A 12762-nucleotide genomic window follows, 5' to 3' on the forward strand; every position below is an offset into this window, starting at 1 on the left:
CTTCTCTCAAAATTTAAGTTTTTCAAACATTTCTGTTAGGCCTTTTGCCTGATTCTTGTAAATCTGGTGGAAAGCAGTCCAAATAGCTGAATACTAAGCAGTCTTGGCATTTCCTCTACCAGATCAATTAGTCCACAGTTCTTAATCTCAATCTCCTGCAAAACCTCAAGACACAGATAAAATGTAGGCAAATTTTCTGCCAAGGTATAACACACATGGCCTCTAATCCAAATGCCAATGGAATACTTTTTCCCAACTGAAACCTCCTGACCATGGCGCTTACTGTCCACATTCTTATCGGCATTGTGGTCATCTAAGCCCTGACCAGAATCACCCAGCAAGCTCTACTTAGTGCATTCTAAGGCTTCTTCTATCCGTACCTCCACACCTTTCCAAACTCCTCCCAGAAACCAGTCCCTAAGAACTGTAAGCCACAAGGTCAGTTACAGTCACATAAACACTCCCACTCCTGCTGTGTTAGTTTTTCTACCACTGTAACACAACAACCATAATTCAAAGAAAGAGAGGTTTAATTTACCTCAGAATTTAGAGGGATTCAGACCATAGACATTGGCTCCAACACAGAATACCACGGCAGAAAAACATGATAGAGCAAAGCTGCTGAGCTCCTGGCAGCCAGGAAGCAGAGGAGGGGAACACTGCCAGAAAAGAACGGGTGAAGGACCAGATAGAGTATCCAACGTCGTCCTGCCATCATGATCCACTTAGATACACACAGCAGCGTGCTCTACTACTCTACTAGGAGTTTCTTCCTCCAGTGAAGTTGACAGATAAGGATTAACAGTCTCAGCACACACAATAAAAATATTCTTTTCTAAACACATATTTTGAAAGTTCAAAATAGGGACTTATTTCCTCCATTTGCACAAAAGTGTTTCCTAATATCTAATATCAATAGTGCTACCGGTTTTCGTTCCAGTTCCTGCCTTTGGCAGCTGCCAGAGCATTAAGTCCTTTAAAGTCACTCAGTCTGCTTAAAGTGCAGTTACCAGATGCTAAATGCAGGCACCAAATGATTGATTCTTCCCTACATAAACATGAATTTAAAATGGAAGAAAGAAAGGCAAGGCTGTTAAAAATGTTCTATATTAAGAACAATTATAAATGTCTTTTAGCCTTATCACTCAAGGCCAAAGAAACCTCTACTCCGGAAATGGGTATACAGAAATGACCACAAGATCCAGTATATTTTTAATCATCATAAAACACACAGAATTAGCAAGGCCTCAGAATTCAGTAGAATAAAATTAAATTTTTTTAATTTAAAAAAACTCAGTGGAATTACACTTTATTTACAAATTTTAAAAGTTGCTACTTCTGTTCTAGGGAAATTATGTATAAACATACTCTGTTGGAGATATAATTTCTGATATTTCTCTTGTTTTTTATGGAAATGCTAAATAGACAATTTTTCAATTTAACATTATGGCAAGTATTACAAATAATATATCAGAAGATGACTCAAAAAATTAACACAAAAGAATACCATAAAATATTAGCCAAGTTCTTTTTAAAGTATATTTTATCCTTTAAATAAATCATAGGGTTTATGCATACTTAAGGGTTTTGCAACTAAAATGATGGAATGTAAAATTCAACAATATCGCTTCCAACAAAACCTCAACTTTTCTTACAATAGATTAGCAATTACTGGGGGGGGGGGGAGTCTATTTACATTAAAGCTGACCAACTAATTTTGAAGTGATCCAAAAGTGTATCTAGATAATGTGAACCCATAAGAAAGCAAATCTGTACTATTGAATTCACATCACTAAATGTGCTATTATGCAGGCATCAAGAACCTATATTCAGTTCAGTTAAAAAGCAATACCTATTAGATTTTCTTGTAAAAGCTATGGCTATTTACCAATTGCATTTATCTGCTGAAATTTGGTTCTAAGCTTTCTAGACTCTCTCTGTACGGGTAGCTGCTTCTACAGATGAGTAGAAATACATGATTAGGCATAATAAAAAGACTGGTATACAGCCAAGCATTTTCCATATTACATGCAACAAAACATTTCTGCTGAAGTCCTCACAGAGCTAGCTACTATATGCTGAGGTTGGCAGTATTTCTAATTTTGCTCGAGTCAGCACTTTTTCTTCTCCACCCTGCTCTAACAGCTTGCTGTAACTTCTCCACTCACCTCTAGCATGTGCGGGAATCTAAACCAGGCTTCCCAGCACCTTCCCTCAGGTTGCTGACGGTGCCAGCTCCACTCCTGACTTAAAAAACAAAGGTATCTCACAACTCAAACCATCACAAGTTGAGAAAATTAAGTGGTAAAAAGGAGTTGTTTTCAAATGCTTGGAAAAACTGTTTTCAGAACAAAAAGCTACACACCTGAGAATGCAATTTTTAAAGAGCTACTGAAAGGATCAAACTACAGTCTTGGTATACTGTTATATTTATTAACAAGTAATGACATTCTCAGCAAAAACAAAGAAAATGGACATTCTAACTCAGCTTGGAATACTGTGTCTGTCTGTTTCTCACTCTCTTAACAACACAAACACTCACACACAGTTAACAAAGAAGAGATGCATCTAGAATGAAAACTCTACTCGAGAATGTAGGATTCTCTCATTCTTTAGCCCCTATAAAGTCATCTAGTATTTCCAAAAGCAATAGAATCACTTTGGTAGCGAAAAAGATCTGAATATTCAATGCTCCAAAATGTCATATCCGATCCTTCCAACCACTTGTATACAATTCTTACAGCATCCCTGACACTGTTCACAAGCTAACATAAAATCCCCTAGGGAAGACAGACTACCTGCATCATACAGGTATCACATTAATATCTGATAACATGAAATGCTTGAGAATTTACTTAAAACAATGTACTTAAAATATAAGTGAAAACTTTGGATTTTTAACAACACTAAATGTTTATAACTACAGTGAACCAAATTATGGAACAGAAACTAAATAGTATATCAAAGAGAAAAACTTACATCAGCAGGAGAAATTCTCCATGCTAGTAGATAAGAATATTCTTGCAAATCCATATAAATTCCATCTCAACAAAATAATTTCAGAATACATCCTTCACCTAAAAAAGTAAAATGCCATTATCAGAAAGCTCCAAACAACTTCCTGTATTCAGCTGGTCTCAGCGCGTGTCACATATTACACTTTAGTAGTGTTCTAGGGGTTCCACGTCTCTTCACATTTTTTTTCTTTGAGGGAACAAAAGTAGCTGCTACTATACATTCAATATGTCAACCACAGAGCAATTAATAATGAAAAAGTGGCAGAGACTGGCTAAAAAATCTCATAAAATACATGTGTGTTGGGAATTCTGTGTGTGTGTGACAGAGACAGAGACAGAGAGAGAAAACATTTAGTTTTGGAAACTACTAAGGCCCATTTAATCACTTTTGACAAAGAACTACAAAGCTCGGTCACCACCTCTGGCAGTCCTCTTGTGCCCACCTGCTTCCGTGGCCTCTTGTGTCCACCTGCCTAGTGCTCTTCATCCTTTCTTGTGGTACCCACAACTCACTGCCGACCTGCACACTGCGTGAATGCACCATGCAGCCTTACTAAGTCTCACTGGCCTCTACTCAAGGCAAGCGTATCAGTCTTAGCTCACAGCATATCCAAACATGCATATGACAGCACAGACTATGCTAACGACATCCCTAATAACCTACCAGGTACAGCACACACAGATGGTGGGCAATACACAAACTCACGCACCTTATAAAATACTCATGAGTCCTCTACACAGACAGACCACCTGCTCCCTCCAAACCCGCTCTGTAAGAACTACTGCTAACAGTTTGGGGCACTAGATGCTGTTCTGAATTTCAGCCCCAACTCCTCCACAGCAGGCTTCATGGGGCAGTTAAAATGGGCGAGTGGACACAATCTCCTACCAGTAACTCTTGGGCTGAAAAACTTGACATTTCTTTTTAATCTTACTTTTCCAAGATGTTTCAAAGCAACTACAGGAAACACAACATGTCAAAAAGATTTCAATGAGTTTCTAGGTTCTGACAAAAACAGATTTTTTCATCATTTTAAACTTGACCCTAAATTTCAATTTCTCTGGTTTCTGTCAACATTCTTTTCTTGGAGATGTTTCCCCTGCTCAGCTGCTTGCTTTACTCTTTGGCCTCGTCTGCTTGCTCTCTAAAATAAGCATTCTTTACACATAGGGGTGCAGAGGTACATGGGAAATCACTGCACCTTCCACTCAAACTAAAACTGCTCTAAAACACTGTCTACTCAAAACAGAAAAAAGGAAAAGGATTTAGTCTTTTTGAGACAGGGTTTCGAGAAGTTCAACTGGCCTTGAACTCACTTTGTAGCCCAGCCTGGCCTCAAATTCACAGCAATCCTCCAGCCTCAGCCTCCCAGGCACTGGAGAAAAAGACATTTTTTAAGACTATACCTCAGCTCTTCTGTCTGGACACCATCAGCTCCACCCACTGTCACAGCTTCAGTCACCTCCCTTCAGCCCATGCCTTCCAAAGCCCCGCCCCTGGCTGTGTCCCACTCTAGTGTTTCGGTGACATCTACCACCTACTCAATATCTCCATCTGTACACCTGCGGCTCACCACACAAGGAGTCTAAGGGAGCATTTATCAGTGTTCTGCCTCCTCCTTTTGTTTTCCATATCTCGCAGTTCTGTCCACCCAAAACTTTCAGCTCATCTTTCCTCTCCATCAGCTGCCAAACACAAAGGGCTGCACTCCACGATGCCACGCACTCTGTCCCTTTTCCTGCATCCACAGCCACTGCTCTAGCTGCTGCACTCTGCATGACCCGGTTCCCACGGTGGCTCTGAATCTCCCCTACCTCTAGCTTTCTCCCGCCCTCCCACCACCTAACATACGTGCTTGAGCGCAGCCCTGAGCAGCACGCTCCTGTCTGGGGCTGCAGGAAGCTCTAGAGTTTTGCATCGCAGCCAGGCGAATGCTGCCACTGCCCCCTTCCTCACCCACACTCCCATACCCGCATCCACTCTTCAGGTCGTCCTTCTGCCCGCAGTCTGCAGCCTCTCTGTTCTGTCCTACCTATTAAGTATGTTTCATGGTTGTCTCTTGGAAGTCTTTCTTGGCTTGTAGGAAAAGAGTACTCCTTTTTTTCTGCTCACTGTATGTCTCTTCCTCCTCCTCCTTTCTGTTTCTTTCCTTCTTACCTCTCAACCTCCCCCTTATTACTGCCCCAACATGTCCCTCTCATTTTCAGTGTTATTTCTATGCCCTCTATGTTGCCAGGACCTACAATCTGTAGGCACTGATGGGACCCGTCAATACCACTACTACTACTAATAATAATAATAATAATAGTAACAATGACTAGAAGGTCAACAACCCTTGAGCCTGCTAACAGAGGCTCCCTGGACCCACACATTTCTTGCTGCAGTTTTTCAATGAACCCTACATTTTTATGGATGCCAGACAGGAATCTGCTGAGAGCTGAAGTAGTATAAAACATGAAGAACACACATTTTCCTATGTTCAAAATTGCTTCATGTTCTAGCCTAAAGCCAGCTTGGAGTAGCAGGCTTTGTCTCCGGGTAACTTCTCTCTCAGGAGGCCCTCAGAACTTCATACAAGCAGTCCTCCCCACAGCCCGACCACCAGCCCCACTCCACAATGCCTGCCTGGATCAGGCTGCAACCGCTGCCCCTCAATCACCCTCACCCTGTTTAAATAATACGTGTCTTCATCAAAACACTGGACACAGCTTCTGACATACTGACAGCCCTGCATGGTAAAAATAAAACTCAAAATAGTCCAAATTAATGAGTATTTAGCAACATTTAAAATTTAATTCAAATGCTTATAACCTGCATGGCAGAAAATATGGGCCCTACTTATGGTTAGTTCTATAAAATAATCTTCCTTTTTTCCTCTATTTTTCTAATAATCATACCCCTTTAAAAATAGCAAGCATCTTTTGAAATCAGTTTTAAAAGGTATTCAAAACAGTAAGAATTTGTTATCAAGCTCACAGGATTGTTTTTAGGATTAAACAACCATAAAAGAAGTTACTATACTGCCTGGAATGTAATTAGGACTCAATAAATGTTAGTTTATGATATTTTCAATGTAAAAGCTAGACTTATTTGTAATCACCTCAACAAGAAATGTCACAAGGAAATATTCTCAAAAGTGACAGTTTCTAAAATTACACAGAAAAGTACCCCTTTGTAACATACATTGCCTAAAGCTTAGTTCAACAGATGTCAGTAATCATTCCGTTAAATTGAAGATCTCTTTATCTTTTAATTACCCACTTCCACTGCGGTAATATAGAGCAGTTACCAGAAAACTGAAGCCACAGTAACTACATTCTAATGAACACTTTCAGCATGCGAATAGAGTGATTCCAACACATGGAAATTCCAGGCTATTTAACTGAATGACTATCCCAGCAGATCTCCAAAATAAAGTCATAATATCTAGATTTCTATTTGAAAGAGTCTTCCAACTTCCCAGAAAAAAGAACTAGAAATGTCCTCTTAGCCAACAGGAAGACAGGACACGAGAATTTCCAGTAGAAACTGGGGACTCGCACAGATGTGAAGTGTAAGTGAGATGGCACGTTAAACTGCTAGAACCAGCAGGAGCCTTCGAAGACAGACTTGGAGGGAGTTTTGCAATCAAAAAGGGAATGGCACAGCCTTTCTCCTAAACACCACCCTCGCTGGAAAAGAAGACAAAAAATTTCTTCCTATGCTGCCCTGAGTAGGGAAAAATTTCATCCTTAGTATTCACAACAGGCCTTGAGTTTTATAACACCTGGTCAAGACGATATGGTCACCAAATAAAACCCTGATCCAACTGGTTCCTCCAGCCAACTGACTCTCCACTTCCATGAAATGCCTACTTTCCAGAGAATAAATTAAACCGCACCTTCTACATGGTCTTGGGTATAGCCTTCACTGGATAACAGATCACTGAGTATTAGGGACACTTTCATAGGCAACTTCACAGTAGGGCCGACTCAGAGGCCAGAAAGAGAGGCCCCCTACAAAGTTTACGGTTCACATCAGGTGCTGTGAAAATCATGATCCTCTGAAACTAGATCACTTTCATTGTTAACATGAGACTAAATGGAGACGTCTGTACTTATCCTCATATGAAATTTCAAATGACCCACACATGGGTCCTATTCAATCACCACACTTTATATAACAGCTTTCTTGGAAACGGACCCAGAAATAAATCATGACCAACAAAAAAGTAACAATCTTCATATTTGACAATTTCAAAAAATTTTGAAACACTGAATAAGGCATTTTCAAAAGGTTATAACTATTATAAAAGTTAAAATGTTAACTTCAGACAATGCTACAAATACTGAGGAAAAATATCTAAGGCTGAGCCAGTACCAAAGTGAGCTAGTTTATTATAATATCATCAACTGTTTAACAGAATTGTTAAAAATCACAAAAATATAAAACTCCAGCCTTGAGCCCTCAATCAGAAAACATATTTTTACCTTATTTTCACAACGGCCTCTTCTATCAAAATAAATGGGAGAAGAAGATAATAATAACTGAATAAGCTACTTTTAATTTTACAAAAGTCCTGGATATTACCCAATAATCTCCCAATTAGCAAACAGTTAAGAATTTACTATTCTTTAAACCATAATCTTCAGGAGAAAAAAAAAAAAGAATTTACTATTTCAAAGTTAGTAAGAAAAGAGCCAGGCCTGGTGGCATAGCTCTACCACCCAGGACTCTGGAAGCTGAGGTAGAAGGATCTCAAGTTCAAGGCTCGCCTGAGCTACAAAGAGAGATCCTGCCTCAAAAAAAAAAGTTAAATGAGAGAGAGAAAAAGTAGAAAAGTGCATATTCTTTGTATTTCTAATGAATTTTGAGAGACTTATTTACATCTTAACAGAGTTAACAGAGGCCCAGAGTAACCTCCTCTTGTTCCTCTAAAAGGTACAATTTCTAGACCTGTTTATATGATTAATGGTTTTAAAACCATTAAAACCCAGCTGGAGATACAGGTAACTTGTGGAGCATTTCCTAGCATGCATGAGGCCCTCGGTTTGATACTCAGAAACACACACAAAAACAGCTGCAGTTAGATAAGAACAGCAGTGCTGGGGATTTCATGTAAGTGCCCGCCTGGATACCAAAATAAATAAATAAATAAAAGATAGGAAGAATGAATTCTGGTGTTCTATTGTACAATATGGTGAGTCTAGTACATAATAATGTTCTGCACATTTCCAAATAGTTAAAAAAAAAAAGAATTTTAAATGTTCTTATCACAAACAAATGATAACTACTTGAGACGATGGATATACTGGCAAGCTCATTTGATCACCCCACAATGTGTCAATGTATGTATCAAAACATCCCATTTTACCCCATTAATATATACAATTATTTGTCAATTAAAATAAAACCAGAAAATCAAAATCCTGAGGTTGTTATCCTATTATGAACACAAGTTAAATCAAACTGTAAAATGGCATGCAACTCATTGGAATTAAATGAGAAAACTACTGTCTACCCTATGTGACATATGAAATAATTCTAGGCCTACATTAAATTTTATTTGTTTTGTTTTGTTTTGGTACTGGGGATTGAACTCACGACCTCATGCTTGCCAGGCAGGCCCTTATGCCACTGAGCTAAATCCCCAGCCCCAGGCCTACATTAAATTTTAAAGGTTAAATATGAGTAATCTATTTGAAAACTTTGAAAATAATACATCTCTACTGCCTTTGTCAGTTCAAAAATTTAGTAAGCCTACCCATATGTAACATATTCAAAAATGACTCACTTCAACATTTCCATGCATAATCTAAATATCTTTAACATATGACCTGGATACAATTAGTTCATATTAAAGGGCAAAAACACAACTTGTAGATCTGTTATCTATTTATAGGACTGTTAGGACTGTTATCTATTTATCAAATATAGGTTACTGACTAAGAATTGACTTACATACTTTAGATCTACAATTGTATTTGGGCCTACTGAAAACAATCTCTGAAGACTCAATGTGCCTGGTTTTCTAATGTCAGAAACTAAAATTCTGCAACCAAAATACATTCCACTTTTAAGCCTTAACTTTCCAAAACTTTAGTGCCACGTTTCCCGTACCAGTTCTGTGTGGTTCATATAAAAGCCTGGTCTTTGTCCAGATCCTTCCTGAAGACGTAGCTGGAAGGGTTCTGACAGGTGGCCCGCTCAATTCCTTGCAGAATTAAATAAAGGGAAAGCTTTCAACACAAGGAGACTGAGAAGGCAGAAGATAAGCAGGAAGTGAACCGTGCACAGGTACCTACAGAGCTGCCCCAGCACTGGGAGGACCTGCAGCTCAGCTTGAGTGTGCAGGATGCTTCCCCAAGAGGTTTACATCAGCACTACCCTGACATCTACAGCTGGGACAGCAGCCACGCTGCAGAGCCCACCAAAAGAGAACAGCAAAATGACTGCTCATTTGCTTCTCCATTCCTCAAGCGCTGCAGGGAGTGTTTACACAGATGATTTATTGCTCAGACTAAACTACAAGACAGGTGTTATTATTAAATTATTATTTATTAGTGTCACCCTGTCACTGATGCAGAAGCTGAGACAGAACGAGCATGCACCTACTACAGGGAAGCTCGGGGCCAGACTGCTCATGCTCCACCTGTGCCAGCCCATGCCCTCTTTCCAATGTTACTGAATAAAAGCTCCCTACTTGTCTCATACACAGATTCTGAAGTATCTAAGTGGCAGTGTGCTTCTGTGAGGCAGGCACAGGGCAGCCAGCTCAAATAAAATGCTGAAATGGGTCATAATTCTATGGTGTAAATCTAAGCATCTGGGTTAGAGGAGGAGAGGGACAGAGTGAGAGGCAGCCTGAGGGTTTCTCAGAAGTGCTGACCTCCCAACTAGGTGCTGCACAGGAAAGTGCTGGAGACAAGGTGTGACACCTGGAATTCAGGCCTTTCTCTTATACTAACTGGAAATGTGCAACTGATTCCATTACCGAGACCGGTCCTCCTCCTCTCAGAGACTGCACCACAGTGAGACAGAACACCATGCCAGAGGAACCAGATAAGCCACCTGGATCAGACAAAAGACCAGAAGTATTCAGTGACCAGAGTTGCTCCTTCTGAGAAGTGCTCTACCACACTGATAAGCACTTAAGGAAATCCTTGTTCTCAAATTTCACCCTGCAACTCCACCAATTACCAAAGAAGCACATGGAGTTAAAATTAAAATGCACCACCAATACAATCAGAATCACTGAACCCAGTCATGAGCCATCTTTGGGAGAGAGAGACATCCAATCACCTACAATGACGTGAGACTCATAGAAACTTCTAGGAATACAAACACTCACCTTGTTTTGGCGTCAGTCTCCAATAAAAAGAAATGGGCCAAGTCAGGATCTGATTTGCACTTCACGTGCAATCCCCCTATGAGTTCTTTCGCCCAACCCTCAGTGTCTTCTGGGAAAGCAATCACTTATGTGATTTTATCAAAGCTGGACACTTGTGACTAGAGAGTGCAATATTTGCATTTTCTAGGAGTGGAAATTCCAGGCAAATGACTATGATCTGGAGAGCAGGAAGAGCTTTGCTCTCCTTGAATCATCCTGTGTACCTATGAGTAGAAGAGACCAAATATTCTCTGAGGGGAACAGGGCACTGAGGGAGGCAGCAGGCAGGTAAAAAAAGAATTAAGAAGTCTGGAACTCACTGGCACTAGCCTTTCTAAAGCTGAACCCACAGCAAGGAGTCACTGCACTGTCCCACAGCTTCTCAGCACAGCTGGCCAGGCAGCTGGCCAATTCTAAACCCCTTGCTTGGTCTCCTCCCTGGCTCTGGCCTCACAGAGACGGCACACTCAGTGCTCCCCTGGCCAGCTCCAGGGAAGTTGGCAAGGGAAGCCGGCACCATGCTATTTAAAGCTACAAGCAGCCACTGTGCATGGAGAGAGCAGCTTTAGTAGCAGAGGATGAGGCCAGACACCTCAGATTTCCACTCGCCCTAATGAATTTGCCTTCCAGAAATTAACCACCCAAACTCATACAAAACAGCACCATTCCATTTACTAATTACTAGCACTCATCGCCCTATCCCAGGCAACGCTTTAAACATTAAACTGATGGATGTCAAACCCTTCAAACTGCAGTCTCAAAACACACTGATGAGATCATACACAGTACATCTTAGACATAATACCAAAACACTTCTATAACCACACACATACTCCTTTGTATATGTTTTATGTACATATATAGACAGTGAGTACATCGATCCATAAATGTGTCTGTATTCATGGTCAGCAGCAGCACAGGCTCTAGACTGCAGGTACCCAGGATATCTAAGACACATCTCAGGATACCTCTCTGGACTCCTTGTCTATAAACGAGAACTACTGGTGATGTTAAGGTGAGTCCTATAAAGGACAAATGTGTCCCTAGAATCATGCTCACAAGTTTTAACTAGCATTAGCATTATTATAAATATCCACAGTAGCTCAACAGGTTAGTTTTCTTCCAAGACTCAAATATTATCTGAGCCAACCCTGACCATCTGACTAAGCTCAACTAGCACATCATCAAGGAAAATTTCCTGACCCCTAGCCTAGGTTGAATAACTTACTTCTTCATGGAAGTATCTCTATTTTTTAGCATTTATGATGCTTTATCATTAATTTCTCAGATTACTTTAACATTGGTTTTAAAGTTAATATCTGAATTACCCACCTTCTCTAAATTCCATTAGAGGCACAATTATGCTGCTTTGGCTCACTGTTGTACATTAACGTTCAAAGTACCAGGCACACAGTAGGTACTCAACAAATACTGACTGATTAATCAGATCAACTTCAATCCACGTGTCAATCAGTTTACATGGTCTCAAGAAACAAGGAGAAAAAGAATTCAGTCATAAGAATATAAAGAAACCTGAAAGTTGCTCAGAGACACAGACATTATAGAAACCAGTATTTGCTGAAAAGAAGTCAATCCCAGAAACAAGAAGTCTGGCATTCTGTACTTGTTTGAGAACCTTTATGACACTCTACTAAGGAGGTATCATAAAGGAAAGAAATGGTTATGGAGGCAGAGCTCAGGTTGGCACAGAAACGGGAAGGAGAAGGACTCTACATAAAGAAGGTGTTTATTTAACCAGGGCTCCTGAGACCCGGGGGAGAGGGTGGGAAGCCACTGGCAGTGCGGTGGGATTTACACTCTGGTCTTCTTTCACTAGGAGCTCATCAGATACGCCAAGCACACCTGCTTCCTGTGCACCACGGTGCTGGCTGTGTGTGTTGGACACGAATACGACAAACGGAGCCATTCTCAAGGTTTTCCAGCTCAGTATGGAAGAAAGGGGCTGTAAACACAAGACCACAGGCTACTGCAATGATAACCTTAACTGGAAAGTCCCTATTTGGGCATATTTCATTTTTTTCTAAAGAATTAATCTGAAGTATATTTTTATACTTTTTTTGAAAATTTTATTTTTTAAAAAAGAAGAATAGTGGGTTGCCATGCTGACTTGTGTCTGTTTCTGTGACTCCTAAGTAGTAAATCAGCACTCTGCCTCTCTCTGACACTGGGTTTGAGTGAATTTCGGTCATGACGGTGTCACTCCTCACAGACTCATGTGGGAAAGAAGAAGAGATGAGAATGAGAGGAAAAATATAATGAAAGGAAAACCAAAGCATGGAAACACTGTTCACAGGAACCACTCCAAAGTCTTAAATATTTCAAGTTCACAATTCTTCTTTCATTTTTTGAAAGTC

The 12762-nt window shown here is 40.2% G+C and overlaps 1 protein-coding gene across 6 annotated transcripts in view; it reads right to left on the reverse strand.

The window, feature by feature from the left end:
* Window positions 1-12762, reverse strand: part of Adamts3 (ADAM metallopeptidase with thrombospondin type 1 motif 3) — a 281816-nt gene that overhangs the window by 223520 nt on the left and 45534 nt on the right. The window contains exon 1 of one of the 6 annotated variants that reach the window (XM_063240537.1): window positions 2980-3070. The exons of the other annotated variants lie outside the window; for them this stretch is intronic. Coding sequence (XP_063096607.1) covers window positions 2980-3033 — 54 coding nt within the window. The 5' untranslated portion in view covers window positions 3034-3070. Of the gene's footprint in view, window positions 1-2979; window positions 3071-12762 lie in introns of those variants that run through there. 6 annotated transcript variants of the gene reach the window in all.

Source organism: Cavia porcellus, unplaced genomic scaffold (assembly GCF_034190915.1).
Source record: "Cavia porcellus strain 051 isolate PalLab524CR breed Dunkin Hartley unplaced genomic scaffold, mCavPor4.1 scaffold_30, whole genome shotgun sequence".
Taxonomy (NCBI): domain Eukaryota; kingdom Metazoa; phylum Chordata; class Mammalia; order Rodentia; family Caviidae; genus Cavia; species Cavia porcellus.